This window comes from Bufo gargarizans, chromosome 7 (genome assembly GCF_014858855.1).
Source record: "Bufo gargarizans isolate SCDJY-AF-19 chromosome 7, ASM1485885v1, whole genome shotgun sequence".
Classification (NCBI taxonomy): domain Eukaryota; kingdom Metazoa; phylum Chordata; class Amphibia; order Anura; family Bufonidae; genus Bufo; species Bufo gargarizans.
In genome coordinates, this window is record NC_058086.1 from 17433229 (window position 1) to 17452234 (window position 19006).

The 19006-nt window shown below is 43.6% G+C and overlaps 1 protein-coding gene across 1 annotated transcript in view; it reads right to left on the bottom strand.

Moving 5' to 3' along the window:
* Positions 1 to 19006, bottom strand: part of NCF4 (neutrophil cytosolic factor 4) — a 51569-nt gene that overhangs the window by 19841 nt on the left and 12722 nt on the right. The window contains exons 2-7 of the mRNA XM_044300905.1: positions 17830 to 17890; positions 16619 to 16703; positions 13156 to 13309; positions 12842 to 12912; positions 10768 to 10895; positions 3993 to 4041 (exon numbers count right to left, since the gene is read on the bottom strand). Of these exons, the coding sequence (XP_044156840.1) occupies positions 3993 to 4041; positions 10768 to 10895; positions 12842 to 12912; positions 13156 to 13309; positions 16619 to 16703; positions 17830 to 17861 (519 nt within the window). The 5' untranslated portion in view covers positions 17862 to 17890. The remainder of the gene's footprint in view (positions 1 to 3992; positions 4042 to 10767; positions 10896 to 12841; positions 12913 to 13155; positions 13310 to 16618; positions 16704 to 17829; positions 17891 to 19006) is intronic.

Sequence of the window (19006 nt, forward strand, 5' to 3'; positions counted from 1 at the left end):
GCGGTGGCCGTGCTTGCACACTATAAAAAAAAAGCACCAGCCTATATGGTTCTGGCCAAAAGAGAGGCCGGCACTTTTTTCTATAGCAGGCATGGCCACCGCTGATGGATTGCAGGGTGGTCGTAACTATGGAAACAAGCAGTTTTTTATTGACTTTCTCTACATGATAAATGCCACTTGCTGAAGTGACACAACACCTTTAATTATTGGGGTAATACTTATGGAAAATGACTTATTCACTATTCGACTGTAAATGAGCTATTAGAATATGTTCAAACACATCAGATACACTACAGATTGTCCATCCGGATTTGCAGTGGAAAATCCGCAGCATTTTACAGTAGCAGCAAAGTGGATGGGATTTTAAAAAAATCTGACCCATGCAGAGAGTGACATCTGGTGCAGGTTTAATGTCAATTCTCTCAGCAAATTTCACTCTTTACAATGCTTAGGGTGAAATTCATGGCTACAAAATCCATGACAAAATGCGGATGTGAATCGAGGCTGCTTGTAAAAGCAAAATCAGTTGAACCCGCCTAGTTTGATGGGACTGGATGACTTTCCTCAAACAGATGATGGTCTTTCTTCTCACGAGAGATAAGTAGCTGCCAGAGGTCTCTTGCAGTGGCTTACTCCACTCTACCAACTGTGAGCAGAGCGTGCACCGGTATGGAGAACTTAAGAATAATGGCTGAGCATTCTGCCAACACTGCAGGTGAAATGAAGTACTGCACAGAAGCACTGAAAACAATGTGCCCTCCAAGGTCTTGATGAAGGGCTAAAGATGTAATAGCCTGAAAAGCGTCACAGCAACTTGTCCTGTTTGATGTCTGGATTTTATGGAAGTCGATTAAAAGCATATTTTATGTGGCGCTGGATTCAATTTGTTTTATTGCCATCCAAGTAATGCATCGAGGAGCGAGGTCCTCCAGTGGGAGAGTAATTCTTTGTATCACTTTCCAGCTTTCTGGCTAACAGAGGTGAGTCCTAGGCAGGGAATCCCTCTGATGCTCTTTTTGCCCTTTTTTTGGAGATACAGTGAATTACTGGGATCCCCATGGCTTCCGCCTAGCAGTGAGCCCGGTGATGTCACCGGCACTAATGGGCGGGCTTTAGCACTGCCCTAGCCTGTAAAACGGTGAAGTCACCGGCAACACTGCTAGGTGGAAGCCTCTGCCTACCAGTGAAGGTTTGCAAACAAAAAAGCCCTTGCCCTGCGCGATACAGCAGGTGGCTGCCTGGGTGAAAATTGGGATATGTCTGAGTTCAGCTGTGAACCCTGACAACCCCTTTAAGGGTTTGGTTACACGGCAGCTGAGCTAGTTCTACAAGGTAATGTGTCTGGTTTAAAAGTGACAAATCACTTTTCCTAGGCTATTCCCTAATGTCTGTAAGGTTATGCTGTAATGTCATGTTATACCGTAACCAGAGTTTGCCTGATTGAGTTAGTAGTGAGTGTCATTCAGGTGTATTTTAAAATGTATTTATCCAGAAAACTCAACAGAAAAATAAAATAAACAAAAAAAAACATCATATCCATTCAATACATTATACCACTTACTTTACCAGGCACCTAGCGTAAGTATGTGGGGCATACAATAACTAATTTTGACCTTTGCTACTCATAATGATAAGATATCCCCCCCCCCCCCGCCCCCCGCTCACTCTATGACTTCATCTCATTTACATATAAATATAATCAGATCTCTAATTTATCTGAATACATACATCACACGGACAGAATTATATCAGCCTATTATAGGAAAAGAGACGTTTAGCTCTGAGCCCCTCTCTATAAATACATTAGTCTGCTCATTATATTGAGCGGCCGCAATCCCTAGCACAGTGCCAAGACTGTCTACAGCAGTTCCTGGAGACCATGGTATGTACAACATTAAACCATTAAAACTGGATTGTTGAAAGTGTATGGTAATCAGCCATATTGGATTCCTCTTATTAAGGAATGCAGCAGTGCAGATCGGGTGAAGTGATGACGCTGGGGCTAATTGCACACGATCAGGATTGCGTTCGGATTTAAGTGCGGAAAATCCGCACCGTAGGTCATGTACATTGTGTTCTATAAGAATTTGAAATCCTCATGTACACGATGCAGATTTTTCTGTGCGGATTTTGACCTACAGTGAGGATTTTAAAATCTGCAGCAAGTCAATTTATTTAATTTTTCCTGTCCGGATTTTCTCTATTCAATTCATTGGGGAGATTAAAATCAGCATGCGGAAAATCAGCACCAGATATGCATCAAATCTGCATGTAAGGCTAAATGCACACGATCAGGAAAGCATGCAGATTTTCAGTGCGGATTTGCGTGCGGATTTTGACCTGAGGTGCGGATTTTAAAATCAGCAGCATGTCAATTTATTTTATTTTTTCTGACTGGATTTTCAACGGGAAGAGTAAAATCTGCACCGAATCTGCATCAAATCTGCATGTAAATCTGCATGTAAATCTGCACCAATTGATGCAGATTGTCCGCACGGATTTCCCTGTAAACACCTGCGGATTTCAGTGCGGATTCTCAGCACATAAATCCTGAACGTGTGCATTTACCCTAGAGGTGAACTTCCCTTCTAGATGTATAGGTAATCCCAGACTTGTATAACAGAATTGATGATTTGAATATACAGTATTATATATATATATAAGACGGTTTTTGAGGAGGAAAATAAGAAAAAATATATTCTTAACCAAAAGGTGTGCTTTTGATGGGTTTTGAACTAATGGTGGTCTGTGCATGACACTACTATGGGGGATCTGTGGATGGCTCTGTTATGGGGGGATCTGTGGGTGGCACTGTTATGGGGGGCTGTGTGGATGGCACTGTTATGGGGGATCTGTGGATGGCACTGTTATGGGGGGATCTGAGGGGGCACTGTTATGGGGATCTGTGGATGGCACTGTTATGGGGGGGATCTGTGGATGGCACTGTTATGGGGGTGATCTGTGGATGGCACTGTTATGGGGGGTGATCTGTGGATGGCACTGTTATGGGGGGGTGATCTGTGGATGGCACTGTTATGGGGGGTGATCTGTGGATGGCACTGTTATGGGGGTGATCTGTGGATGCCACTGTTATGGGGGTGATCTGTGGATGCCACTGTTATGGGGGGTGATCTGTGGATGGCACTGTTATGGGGGAGTGATCTGTGGATGGCACTGTTATGGGGGTGGATCTGTGGATGGCAATGCTATATATGTGTCACCCACAGATCCCCCACCCCATAACAGTGCCATCCACATATCCCCCCCCCCATAATAGTGGCATCCACAGATCACCCCCCCCCCCATAACAGTGCCATTCACATATCCCCCACCCCATAATAGTGGCATCCACAGATGCCCTAATATACCGGAGCTAAACCTGTGGGAGGGGCCGGTGTCATGCAAATGCGGAGGGGCCGGTGCGGTCACTGTACTCCGGCCCCGCCGCTCACTCACTGCTTTATTGCCTAAACTTTTTATAATAATAGCTTTCATTGAAGTTCCGATCCCCAGCCCCATCTGTACTACTTACTAAATGTCCTGTAGCAGGCAGAGAAGGGCGGGCGGGCGGCCGGCCGGAACTCACTGACGTCATGTGCCTGCGCCGCCTACTTTATGAATGAAGTAGGCGGCGCAGGCACGTGACGTCAGTGAGTTACGGCCGGCCGCCCGCCCTGCTCTGCCTGCTACAGGACATTTAGTAAGTAGTACAGATGGGGCTGGGGATCGGAACTTCAAGGAAAGCTATTATTATAAAAGGTTTAGGCATTAAGGAAGTGAGTGAGCGGCGGGGCCGTAGTACAGTGACCGCACCGCCCGTCACATTTGCATGACACCGGCCCCTCCTCCCTCCCCCGTCCAGCTGATACATTGCAGTCTGCAATGCTGCAGCATCGCACTCTTGGGGGGGGGGGAGTGCGTCTTATGGGGCGAAAAATACGGTAGACTCTTCCCTCTGTGAGATGACCATTTTCTCCATATAACTGTATTACCTCCGCCCGGGGTCGCTCCATATCTGAAATGTGCTGGGAGTTCTTCTTACTGCCAGAAAAAAAATATATATACAGATTACTCCATGGGATTATACTGAAAAATAATACAGACTCTTCTTACACCTTCAGATTCACACAGCTACAAATGACAGTATATATTACAGAGTGCTGTACCCTTATAACTCGAGTTGGTCGATTTTACCAAGCAAAGAGTTTGGGCAGCACGGTGGCTCAGTGGGTAGCAGTGGGGTCCTAGGTTTGGATCTGACCAAGAAAAACATCTGCAAGGAGTTTGTATGTTCTCCCTGTGTTTGTGTGGGTTTCCTCCAGTTTCCTCCCACACTCCAAAGACATACTGAGAGGGAACTTAGATTGTAATCTCCCTTGGGGACAGTAAGTGATGATAATATCTGTAAAGCGCTGCGGAATATGTCACTGCTATATAAGAAAAATAACAATAATAATACTACAAGAGGGAAGTGCTCCCCCATCTCCTCTTCTTCCCCTCACCAGCGTGTGTATACATGTACAGATGTAGTCAAGCTAAAATTGACCGTGATAAGGCTACTTTTACACTAGCATTTCTATTTTCCAGAATTGAGATCTGTCATAGGCAGGGCCGTCTTTAATATTGATTGGACCCTGGGCAAAAATGTACTTGGGCCCCCTCGATCCCGCCTTCCCACACCTTAGCAAGCAATCACGCCCTCCACAACACACACACACAAAATCCACACATCTGGTAGAGTACAGTGAGTGACTTTAAATACTTCCAGTTCTAAAGACTCCAGCAGCTCAGGATCAGTGCTCTGGGCTCAGGCTGGAAGTGGGCACCGCTCTGCAGGAAGGAGACCAGGGCTCGGCGCACCCCAGCACCCCACAGTATGCAGTATAGCACCCTGTAGTATACAGCACCACACAGCATGCAGTATAGCACCCCACAGTATATAGTAGAGCAGTATAGCAGCCCACAGTATACAGCACCCCACAGTATACAACACCTCACAGTATACAGTAGAGCACCTCACCGTATACAGCACCCCAAACTATACACAATACAGCCCCCCACACTATACAGTACAGCAGTATTGCACTCCACACTATACAGCACCCACAGTATACAGACCCCCACAGTATACAGTACAGCAGTATAGCACTCCACAATATACAGCACCCACAGTATACAGTATACAGCCCCTCACACTATACAGGCCCCCCACAGTATACAGGCCCCCACACTATACAGGCCCCCCACACTATACAGACCCCCACAGTATACTGCCCCCCACACAGTATACAGACCCCACACAGTATACAGCCCCCCCACACTACACAGGCCCCCACACAGTATACAGCCCCCCACACTATACAGGCCCCCACACTATACAGGCCCCCCACAGTATACTGCCCCCAAACAGTATACAGCCCTCCACACAGTATACAGCCCCCCACACAGTATACAGACCCCCACACTACACAGGCACCCACACAGTATACGGCCCCCCCCCACACTATACAGGCTCCCACACAGTATACAGCCCCCCACACTATACAGGCTCCCCACACAGTATACAGCCCCCCCCCACACTATACACCCCCCCACACTATACACCCCCCACACAGTATACAGCCCCCCACACAGTATACAGGCCCCCCACAGTATGCAGGCCCCCACAGTATACAGGCCCCCCACAGTTTACAGCCCCCCCCCCACAGTATACAGGCCCCCCACAGTATACAGGCCCCCCACAGTATACAGTCCCCCACAGTATACATGCCCCCCACAGTATACAGCCACCCCACAGTATACAGGCCTCCACACAGTATACAGCACCCCACTATACAGTAGTTTACAGGATATTAGCATAACATCCCCTGTCACCTTTTTCTGATGTAATCTTCACAAAAAAAGCTCCACAATTAAAGGGGTTGTCCCACTTCATTAAATAGGGTTTAACTAATTCATTTCCCCCCACTGAACATATCCTCCTATATATGTCATTTTCAAAAAGTTCGCATTCGTCCTAAAAAAGGTTCTATGAGAACCCTTTGTTTATTATTGTCTCCCATGGATACGGCCTCATCTCGCCGGCCGCATCCATATGCCGCGCCTGCGCACCACAGCCGAAGACATTCATCGGCCAGCCTCTTCAGTATTACGAGAACGCGCACGTCCGCGCATGCGCAGTATATCCAGCGCGTCTGAGATAGAGCTGCGCATGCGTGGGCATCCGAACAGTTCGGGCGAGTCAGCGGAGTGAGCGGACGGACGTCAGAGGAACGGGATACTATTTCCTAAAAGGTAAGTATAATATCTACTGGCCCACTAATCCACCAACGATTATTGAATACTGGGCAACACCTGGGGGGCAACTATATGCTATATATGGACACCTGGGGGCAACTCTATGCTATATATGGACACCTGGGGGCAACTCTATGCTATGTATGGACACCTGGGGGCAACTCTATGCTATCTATGGACACCTGGGGGCAACTCTATGCTATGTATGGACACCTGGGGGCAACTCTATGCTATATATGGACACCTGGGGGCAACTGTATGCTATGTATGGACACCTGGGGGCAACTGTATGCTATGTATGGACACCTGGGGGCAACTCTATGCTATCTATGGACACCTGGGGGCAACTCTATGCTATATATAGACACCTGGGGGCAACTGTATGCTATGTATGGACACCTGGGGGCAACTCTATGCTATCTATGGACACCTGGGGGCAACTCTATGCTATATATGGACACCTGGGGGCAACTGTATGCTATGTATGGACACCTGGGGGCAACTCTATGCTATGTATGGACACCTGGGGGCAACTCTATGCTATATATGGACACCTGGGGGCAACTGTATGCTATGTATGGACACTGGGGGCAACTATATGAATTTTATGCAGACTGGGGGCAACTATATTATATGAATGGACACTGGGGGCAACTATATGAATTTTATGCAGACTGGGGGCAACTATATTATATGAATGGACACTGGGGGCAACTATATGAATTTTATGCAGACTGGGGGCAACTATATTATATCTATGGACAGCAGGGATAACAGGGATATGTAGCAGAGCTAGGTATGCGCTGGTACATTCTCAGTGATCGAAGAGGTGGGGATTATCAATATATGTCATATAAAGAATGGTGGAGAGATATTACAGGTGTAGGACTGAGATAACAGGGATATGTAGCAGAGCTAGGTATGCGCAGGTACATTCTGAGTGATCGGTGAGGTGGGGATTATCAATATATGGCATATAAAGAATGGTGGAGAGATAGTACAGGTGTAGGACTGAGATAACAGGGATATGTAGCAGAGCTAGGTATGCGCTGGTACATTCTCAGTGATCGAAGAGGTGGGGATTATCAATATATGGCATATAAAGAATGGTGGAGAGATAGTACAGGTGTAGGACTGAGATAACAGGGATATGTAGCAGAGCTAGGTATGCGCTGGTACATTCTCAGTGATTGGTGAGGTGGGGATTATCAATATATGGCATATAAAGAATGGTGGAGAGATAGTACAGGTGTAGGACTGACATAAAATGGATATGTAGCAGAGCTAGGTATGCGCTGGTACATTCTCAGTGATTGGTGAGGTGGGGATTATCAATATATGGCATATAAAGAATGGTGGAGAGATAGTACAGGTGTAGGACTGAGATAACAGGGATATGTAGCAGAGCTAGGTATGCGCTGGTACATTCTCAGTGATCGAAGAGGTGGGGATTATCAATATATGGCATATAAAGAATGGTGGAGAGATAGTACAGGTGTAGGACTGAGATAACAGGGATATGTAGCAGAGCTAGGTATGCGCTGGTACATTCTCAGTGATCGAAGAGGTGGGGATTATCAATATATGGCATATAAAGAATGGTGGAGAGATAGTACAGGTGTAGGACTGAGATAACAGGGATATGTAGCAGAGCTAGGTATGCGCTGGTACATTCTCAGTGATTGGTGAGGTGGGGATTATCAATATATGGCATATAAAGAATGGTGGAGAGATAGTACAGGTGTAGGACTGACATAAAATGGATATGTAGCAGAGCTAGGTATGCGCTGGTACATTCTCAGTGATTGGTGAGGTGGGGATTATCAATATATGGCATATAAAGAATGGTGGAGAGATAGTACAGGTGTAGGACTGAGATAACAGGGATATGTAGCAGAGCTAGGTATGCGCTGGTACATTCTCAGTGATCGAAGAGGTGGGGATTATCAATATATGGCATATAAAGAATGGTGGAGAGATAGTACAGGTGTAGGACTGAGATAACAGGGATATGTAGCAGAGCTAGGTATGCGCTGGTACATTCTCAGTGATTGGTGAGGTGGGGATTATCAATATATGGCATATAAAGAATGGTGGAGAGATAGTACAGGTGTAGGACTGACATAAAATGGATATGTAGCAGAGCTAGGTATGCGCTGGTACATTCTCAGTGATTGGTGAGGTGGGGATTATCAATATATGGCATATAAAGAATGGTGGAGAGATAGTACAGGTGTAGGACTGACATAAAATGGATATGTAGCAGAGCTAGGTATGCGCTGGTACATTCTCAGTGATTGGTGAGGTGGGGATTATCAATATATGTCATATAAAGAATGGTGAAGAGATAGGGTAATACACTGATATGTGGCCGAGTTCCATATAAGCTGGGTAATAGGTCAGTGATAATATCAGACACCGGGAAAGCTGGGTAATAAGTCTATAAGACTTATTACCCAGCTTTCCTGGTATCAGATATTATCACTGACTTATTACCCAGCTTTCCCGGTATCAGATATTATCACTGACTTATTACCCAGCTTTCCCGGTGTACAATATTATTACAGACTTATTACCCAGCTTTCCCGGTGAACAATATTATCACTGACTTATTACCCAGCTTTCCCGGTGTACAATATTGTACACCGGGAAAGCTGGGTAATAAGTCAGTGATAATATTGTACACCGGGAAAGCTGGGTAATAAGTCAGTGATAATATCTGATACCGGGAAAGCTGGGTAATAAGTCAGTGATAATATCTGATACCGGGAAAGCTGGGTAATAAGTCAGTGATAATATCTGATACCGGGAAAGCTGGGTAATAAGTCAGTGATAATATTGTACACCGGGAAAGCTGGGTAATAAGTCTGTAATAATATTGTACACCGGGAAAGCTGGGTAATAAGTCAGTGAATATATCTATCTATATCTAGCACAGATCATATGGCTACTAGCTAACATGCATTTATGCTGTAGTGATTTATTGTTTTTGCTGCACAGAATGGGTTTGTAACACAGGTTTTATGTGTAAGTGTATTAGAATGCAGGACAGCCACAAGTTACTCCATTAGTTCACTAGCATTGGTCAGTGGTCACTGAGTGATTCCCCAGCAGGGGGAGGGGCTTTACATACTCTGCAGGCTCCATGTGGATGACTCATCCACATGAACGAGCACGGACTGAGCTCTGAGGGTGAGTCATGAGGAGGCGTGGCCTTCACTCAACTGCCTGAGAAGCAGGAAGTTATCAGGACATCTACTGCTGGTAAGATTGAAACAGCAAAGTGGGACAACCCCTTTAAGGCAAACTTCAACTGCAACACTCCTGGTAGGACCTGTGATGACCTCATAGCCATGTGACCAGTAATATTGCTAGGTTACTGGTCACGTGGTGATTATGTCATCTAAGGTCCTAGATCACATCTCTAACACAGTACAATGCCTGGACTCAGTGCCGGCAGGCATGGCATGGCAGCACCCCCTGTGTAGCTGACAGCTTCACGTTTTGTCCCCATTCATTGTCAATGGGGACAAAACTGAACTGAACAGAAGTGAATGCTCCAAAAAGCTTTCCGTTCCATTTGGTTGCGTTCCCATGCCGGAGAGCATACTGCAGCATGCTGCGGTTTTCTATCTGTCATGGGATGCGTAGCAAAAAGGATCTGTCATGACCCACAATGCAAGTCAATGGGGACGGTTCAATAGAAAACACAATAGAAAACAGATCCGTCCCCCATAACTAATGTAAAAATTAAAATCAGAAATCATATAGTACATAATGACCTATTTCTAACAAAGCTAGAACCAGCCCTGTACCTCACATGAATCCAGAGATCTCCACATTCATTGCTCTGTTCATTTTATATGAAGCTGAAAGCTCAAGGGGAGTGTCTTTTCTGCTGCAGCTAAGGGGGCGTGTCTCAGCTCTCCCTATCACAGCTCAGGGGGGCGTGTCTCAGCTCTCCCTATCACAGCTCAGGACGCAGTTGAAGGATGAAACTGAGCATGCGCAGCCTTCTCAGTGAGCAGGACAAATAAATAAGAAAAAGACAAACAGTAGGTGGCGCTATACAGATACACTTTATTGAATAACTTAGTGGCTATGTTAAATTTTTAATTACATGCAATTACAAAAGTATTCAGATCTAGGTGTTGGTTTGTAAACCATAGAATACTTTTTGTGGGACAACCCCTTTAAAGCGTTAACCACCAAGTTTAGCTCGGCTACAACTGTAAATGAGGGGGTGGGGGAGAGTACTTACAATTATGAAATCTGCGCTAGATTGACAGTACAACAGACCTCCCCTTATTGGGACAGCCTATTATGGGTACATATTTGCTTTAAATGATGTCACTGTGTCTGTTATGATGTCATCGCTAACCCTAGCTTGTGGACCCTCACTCTATCCCTACCATAGTTATTTAAAAAGACCTGATATGCTAAATATGCAGTTTACAATGAAATTCATACATTTTTCGGGTAGGTGGACGTAACCTGCGCAAGGCTCGAGGTATTCTCACACTGTCATCTGCTGTTTGGTGGAAGAACAAACGAAGGTCTTCATCTAATAGAATCCAGGTAGGTAAATTCAGAAGCGCCTGTAGAGCAGACATGAGATAGATAATGCAAGGCTTTTCAGACGTGGTTGTGGAAACCTTTACAACAAACTTTATTGCTCTGTTTTTTTTTTTTATCCAAATGCAGCGCCATACTTGTCTATGAGTCACTTAGCAATCTGTTGCTCCTTTCATTCTGGAGAAAAAACACTTTTAATCTATATGCAAATGTGTAGTTAAGTGCACCGAGGTTGGGCCCAAGCCTCTCTGTGCAACCTTGCTCATTCTGCTTCCTCTACCAGCCCCTCCCTCTCTTTGATTGACAGGACCAAGGGAGATGACTATGGAAAGCTGGCCCTGTCATTAAAGAAGGAGTGGGAGAACTGGAAGGGGAAGCTGTAGGAGCCATGCTGCACAGACAGGCTTGGGCCCGCCCTCAGTGCACTTAAATGCTAATTTGCATATGAATTGCAAGTATTTTTGTACCCAGAATAAAGTAAGCAACAGATCACTAAGGGAAAGGTATCATTACATTCAGCTGAGCTAGCCTACAGGGCATTGTGTCTGGTTTAACAGCGAATCTCCTGGTGACAGATTCCCTTTAAACCAATAATAAGTCTACATTTTCATACAATCCATTGATCTCTGGTAGCAGCCATTTTGGACAAAGGAATTATTGATAGGAAATGCAAAAAAGAAAAGTTTTAATACCTCTAGTCTGCTAAAAAAATAAAGCCCATAAAAATCAGAAAGTGGCGAGGGTGGAGAAATGAAGAAATACATACCAAGAAACATGGCGGAATACCTATCCCCCCTCCTAATTGTATGGGTTCGTTCATCCCCCTAGTACGGTAATGTCTGAGCCAGCGATAAAGAGGCAACTCTACATCACCACAGCAAGGTGAATGATATAATTCTGCTGATGATTTTCCATCAAGTATATTTAGAGACTGATTAAGTACTTTTATGAATATACTGCGCTAGTTAATAAAGTCACATGATACCCCTACCCTCATTTATCAGGGGCAGTCACTGACAGAGGCCCCTGTACAGTATGCTATCACTGCATCATAGCTCCCTTATTATATTGACAAAAAGACCTGGTGATTTTTTTTCCCCCCTCTCCATCACCATTTTTTTAAACGATTTCTTGGGTCAACCTTTACAGTTCCTACATAGGTTCTTGTCACCCAATAGCAAAGAATATGGAAGTCCAACTAGGGCAGGGTCCCATCTCTCCAGTGGCTCTGTTGCAGCCACTTGGTCTCCAACATTTTATGTAGACCTTTGCTTGTTTTCTAGTTGATAATTTGATAATAGTGGGGTGTTAGCCATACACCTTCTCATTCTTAGCTCCCCAGAAATCATATCTATGTGCCAAACGTAAGACAACTATTTTCTCCTGGAAGAAAAATCGACAGGCGTCCTTTAGAGGCCAAATGGAAGACACAGATGAGAGTGTAGACCATGATGTGTGATCAACCAGACTGTAGTATTATTATTTTACTTAGCCCTGGGCCTCCTTGTCTACAGGTAGTGTGTGTCCACCCCCTGGACCATCCATTCTACAAATGTTCTGTGTGAAACGTAAAGGGGTTCTCCTTTTTAAAAAAAAATAACTTTATATGTTATAAGGGTCTCGCAATGATAAGCTGGCTGTATGGTATCCTTTCCCAGGAACCTCAATGACCAGAAAATCTGACAGTGCCATCACAAAGGAAATGATGCATTATATTGCATCCACTGAAATCAATGGGCTGTCCATGCAATACAATAGCGTCCTGAGTCCTCCATACCATAAAACCATCTTTGTAGCCATTCTCCATTCTGGCTAATAGATGAGGGCCCCTCTATTAACCCATTGTAGAATTTTCTAAAAATGAATTTGAAAGTGAGGTTTCTCTACCAGACAACCCCCATAAATGATTGGTTAGTTTGGAGGACACTGTGCAGGGGACATGTTCAGAAATGGATTGCACAAACTATACCTTTATATAGGCACTCAAGAGAGTTATGCGGCTCTCAGCAATTTCCTTTTTGTTCCCAACATAAATCTTTTCTGCAAGACAAGGTTATGAGAAAGATTACACTGGGCACAGCACACTTAACAGCCAACACATCAAATCAATGTTAAATTAGGCTCCAGAAGAACGCAGGTCATTGGCTAAAGGTACAGATGGCACTGACCACAGCTGTTTGCCAGAAAACAAAGAACTGCTCTGTCAGTTCCCAAGAGATGGAATGATTCAATTAGACATTCAATGAATGTTCTGAAACCATAGAAAATACCAAGGCCACTTACGTGGTAATGGTGGAAAGGTGCAAATATAAGGTGCCATGCCATTCTCAGGTCCATAATTGTTTTCCAGCTTTGCGTGCAGAGTGAAGAACTGGCTATATCTCCTGTATATAAAATACTTAGATCCACCTTTTGTTTTGACCTCGATCACAAAAGTCTGGAAAGTGATATTAGATAAAAAAACAAAATTGAAAAATTAAAATTCAACAAACTGGAAAGTGGTAGATCATCGCTAATAATTTCTACATTAATAATGATATTTTCAAGTGTTCAGTTCATGAGGCTTCTACTTGGATTATTGCTTATGACCTGACAGAGATGCACTGCTCACCAAGGTCATGGTCACTTGTGTGTAAGATCAAGCTCTAATAACTTCACTTAGCAACAAACAATGACCTTCAGTGACCCAGCAGCCTTGGGGAAAACAGTAATGGGTAGAGATGAGCAAAGCTTACAAAAATTTGATTTGGCTGTTATGAAGCGCATTTCTTTTCTTAATAGCTGGCACAATGACAGGGAATGGCGATTGCGTCGTACTGCGTCATTGAACCCCTCAGATACCATGCTCATTGCTGACCACGGCATCTAAGATGAAAAATGAGGACTTTTAGGAGTTAATCAATTAGTTAAAAAAAATATGTATATATATTCACCGCCGCGGCCATCTTGATTGAAGATCCTGCGTGAAATCTTGCGCAGTATGTGATGATGTCATGCGGAATCTTCAATCAAGATGGCCATGGCGGCCTCTTGGCAGTAAAATATATGAGGTGAGTATGATTTTTTTGGTTTTACCACAATTTCGCTGAAAATTGATTTATTTTTCAGCTTTGCAGCTAATCGAATTTTCCCTAAAATTCAGATCGAAGTCCACTTTGGATATTTCTATTCTCTCAACAATAGTAATGAGATTGAAATCACCTACCAGGTGACACCATGCTTTCCTTATCTTTGCAACCACAAAATGCACATGGCAGGGTTGTTACATACAGAGGCTATACACTGGTACACTTACTATGGACCATAATATGGAACTGCTCTGGAAGCTTTGCGTCAATGATTCTTTAAGAATCTGCAGAATCTAAAGGAGGCTGCCACTTATTAAACTAGAGGCATGTGCTGGTACTAGTGCTGAGCTAATCGAAGCATCCAAAGTGGAATTTGATCCAAAATTTAGGAAATTTTATATTTGCCATGAATCTGAATTCCTCGCGCTTCGTGGTAGCAAATCTTTTTTTTCTAAACTGGCAGGTGCGCAGGTTACACAGTGACAGTAAGAAGCCTGGGAACGCGAGATCACTCATAATGCCGTGCAGCCTGCCAATCCACTGTCAGCAACCCTCCCCTTGGTGATGTCACAAAGCCTCATCCCATGCGGTCTCTGCCATTTCACTGTGAGCTGAGCATAGGGAGAGACGTGGCAAGCAGTGATGGCCAGTTCGCAGTGTTCGCCAGCGAACACATGCGGGCTGCCATCTTTAGTAAGGTTAAACTCACCCGTCCGGCGATGCACTGTTAAGCTCTTGCCTGTGCCTGTGCCGCAAGCCGGTCTGAAGTCAAATGCGGTCACCGGGAGCAGGCAGGTCCAAGAACAGCCCGATGAAGGCCCCCGCTGGCTGTTCTCAGAACTGCCTGCTCCCGGTGACCGAATTTGATTTCAGACCGGCTCACGGCACAGGCACAGGAAACGGCTTACCTGTGCATCGCCGGCCGGGTAAGTATAACCTTACTAAAGATGGCAGCCCGCATGTGTTCACTGGCAAACACTGCAAACTGGCCATCACTGGTGGCAAGCGTTCATGTGCTAGGGACAGTGTTGCTGAAAAGAGTTTAAAAAAGAATATTGGAGAGTGCAGGGACAATGCAGGGAGATCATAGGGAGAGTTTTTTGAGACTGTAGAGAGAGCATAGGTAGACTGCAGGATGCATGTAATCGTTGCATGCATCTTGTTTAACTGCTGCGAAACTCATAGTACCTTTACACGAGGTACAGACAATTACACCACGGGTGTGTTTGCTTTGTGCAAATGGAACTCTCTGATATACAAATGATAGAATATGCGATCGAAATTACGATTTTGTGATTGATAATCAGCATGTCTAAAGGGTCACTGTTGAAACGTTCAGTAAACCAAGAAACAACTCGTTCGTTCCTCAGTGGTACCAATCATCTACTGATGTAAAGGTACTTTAACTTTCAAACCTTCAAGATTGGGTCACCAAGTGGAATGAATATGATTAGGCAGAGTTGCCTGGGTATTCCAGATTTATCTTGATTTGTAACTAATTAATTTAGAAGGAATCAAATTTCTTGTCGAATTTTTCAAAACTTCGCTCATCTCTAGCTGGTAGAGAGGTCTATTCCAAATCAGGTGGAATTTGAAAAAAAAAGCAATTCTGCCACAGTTTTGCAGGTTTTGTTCCTATGGCGTTCACTATGTGGTAAAACTGACTTGTACTCTTCATCCAGGTCAGTACGATTATGGCCACACACCACCACACATGTATAGTTTTTCTTGCATTTTAATACAGAAAAAAAAAAAGCTTTTGAAAATATTTTTTTTTCTTCTTGTCATCGCCATATTCGGACCCCCATAACATTTTTATAGGTATGCCTACGGAGATGTGTGGTTGCTAATACCATTTTGGGGTCTGTATGACTTTTTGATCACTTTTTATTAAATGTTTTGCGGAGGTAAAGTGATGAAAAAACGGCAAATGGCCTATTTTTAGTTTTTTTCCATTACGCCATTCGCTATATGGGTTAAGTTTTTTTTAAATATTTTGATAGTAGAGATGTCTTTGCTCGCAGCAATGCCCATGATGTTATTTTTTTAAATTGTGTATTTTTATTTTTGGAAAGGGGGATGATTTGAATTTTCCTATAATGTGCAAGCACGACCACCACTGCTGGATTGCACCATGGACGGCAATATAGACAATCACAATACATTAGAAAGTGGCTTGTATTAACTTTCTCTACATGATAAATGCCATTTGCTGAAGTGAGACAACTACTTTAATCATCGTATGAATGAAAAGGCCTACCACTCTTGAATACACTTTATGTTTGTGGTGGTCTCTTAGCCTTTTTTCACCCAGCACAATGTCCTCGCATTGGCCTATATCTCAGGTCTATCCAGCTTTAGGTCTGCTGCATGGACTTCTTCAGGTGTCCACACATGCACAGTTCTCTCCATTCACATCTATGAGAGTTCCGAAAATAGCCACATAAGCATGTTTGGCTATATTTGGAATTCTCATGACAATGAATAGAGAGCAGTGCATGCGTGGCCACCTCTTCATTCCCTACGGTCCTTAACAAAGTCCCGTTCTTGATATATGTGCAAGCCTCAGAGGACATTAATGGTATATGCTGGAGCAGACAGTATAAATTCTATGTTTTTAGATTGAAAGGGGTAATAACCTAGTAATAATTTTGCCATATACATTTACATCTGCTTACGTAGTACACTGAGAAACCACTTCTCTCCTCTATATCAGCAATATGGGCAGACACAGCAACGTCTTCTGGAAGCTGCTCAAAGTCACTAGTACAATAAAGAAAGGACATAAAAATCAGAAACATAAATGAATAACAGATGATAAATATGCCTGTACGACCTCAAACAGCGATTGTCTAACCTGCACCCGAAAAATAAAGGTCAACTACTAACTAGTAAGAGCCTATTCCATTGTATAAGCATACACGTGATACTTGGCTAATAGGCTTCTATAGCCATAGAAATCTCTTTGATGAGAAAACTCCTTGGAACTAACATTGGCTACCAATGGTGGGACAAGCTCTCTTGGTGTCCAAGGTTATGATTTTCGAATGTCTCCACCACCCTATGTTTCTGAGGATCAGCATAGTAGCTGTCAGGGGGCCAATCATTTGATGAACCTTCACCCTGTAATCCTTAGTGTACTGGGAAACACTAGTTGGTTAAAAATAAAAATAAAATTAAAGGCATTAAAAAAAGGAAAATCTATCAATTGTGCCCCAGAATCAATATCTAATCCCTAACATTAAAATGCTATTTTATTGTATAATTGAAAGCTAGTTTGAATATATCTCAAAGGCTAGGTCCACATTAACAACCTCTTTTATTGCCCCATTGTATCTAAAATGTAAAACATATGAAAAAACTGTGCGAGTTGCAAATGTCCTTACCATTTTCTGTCTACAGCTCCTTTGCAGAGCTATGTGTTTCCATGGTTGCAGACTAGAAACAACCCTGTGTAATCTGATCTTTTCATTACACCCCACCATTTGTAGGTTAGCAAGAAGTAGGACTGATAAAGTCACTATTTCGAAGACGGAAAACGCCTTGCCAATAAATTACACATCACCTGAAGTTGTACTACCTTATTGAATCGCGCCCATCTCCTGGCAAACGCCCTCACTCAATTTTTTTCCTGTATCTGATTTAGCAAGAAGTAGGGGATCACATGGAAAGGAGATGGATCAGACCAAACAGGGTTTGTAGTCTGTAATTATGGAGACACGTAAATATACACAGGAGCTGTAATCATAAAATGGTTGGATATTTTTTAATTGACTATTTGGAAAGTTGCTTCATTTTCTTAACTTTAGATGCACTGGATCAGTAATAAAAAGATGGACTTTCCGTTTAAGCTGTATCTTATCATCCATTTCTGTCATATACCATTTACCTTTCATCCCTTAGCTGGCGAGGGAGGGACATTTTCAAGTATCAGCTGGACGACCGCAGACCTGTATAATTCATAAAAATGTTTATAAGAATTTGCAATAAGAACGGTCTTCTGAAGAGATTGTACCAAGATGAGAGGTACTTCTAGGAGTGGGTATCTGTATTGCAAACCAGATTCTGCCTATACAGTGCCAGTCTCAAAGATTACATTGAAGCGCTTGTTCACATGAGCACTGTGTTTTCCGTGTTTCTGATCCGTTGGAGGAAAAGAAAAGACAGACTGAATGACGGATACAAATATTGACTTCAGTGTTAACAAAAAGAACAACAGAAAGCTCCTTTCCGTCATGTTTGTTATTTTTTGTTATTTTTTTAGTCTGCAGCAGACAGACCTTTATCTTACATCAAAAATAAAGGAAACTGATGGAACACACACAAACTGAGCTCAACTGATGCTCAAAAGAAATGGGGAAAAAAGGAGCAATTAATTTTTTTACTAAAAGAAAAAGCATGGATTGCACAACCACATGCTATGCATTGATCTAATTGTTTGTTAATTTATTTTTAAATGGTACATAAGATACTTTGTATACTTTTTGATCAAAATGCATAAGCCTACTAACGTCAAGGTGACCCACCTCTTAGTGTGGGTCTCTGATCTAAAATGGTGCAGCACCACGCGATGACCACTGCCAGAACACACATGTATGAAGCTCAACCCAGCAACACCTTTACTGTCAGACTAAGTCTCCCATGGCACCGGGCTACACCAAACCACAGGCACAGCACCACAGTAACAGCAGCCACCTGTCAAGGGTAATGGGGAAGGGGAAAACACCAGATACACACAAAAGAAATAGACAACAGTCTTGGCCTCAAAAGCTAAGGAAGAGGGATGGTGACCTCCTAGAAATCCCTAGGCCTTTCCTTAACTCCTGCCAGTATGTGCAGATCCTGATAGTAGAAATGCTCATACACCGTATACCTAGGCCCTGCTGAAACTGACAATTCATAGGATAGGTAGCAGGAGACGAGACAGCTGGTTCTTTCCCAGATGAAGGAACCCGCGTCTCCGTGAGGCCTAGAGCAAAACACACCAGCGAACAACAAACAGAAAAGGCAACAAGCACTTAGCTTTGGGATGTCTGGAGAAGCAGGAGATCCAAAACAAGCAAGCT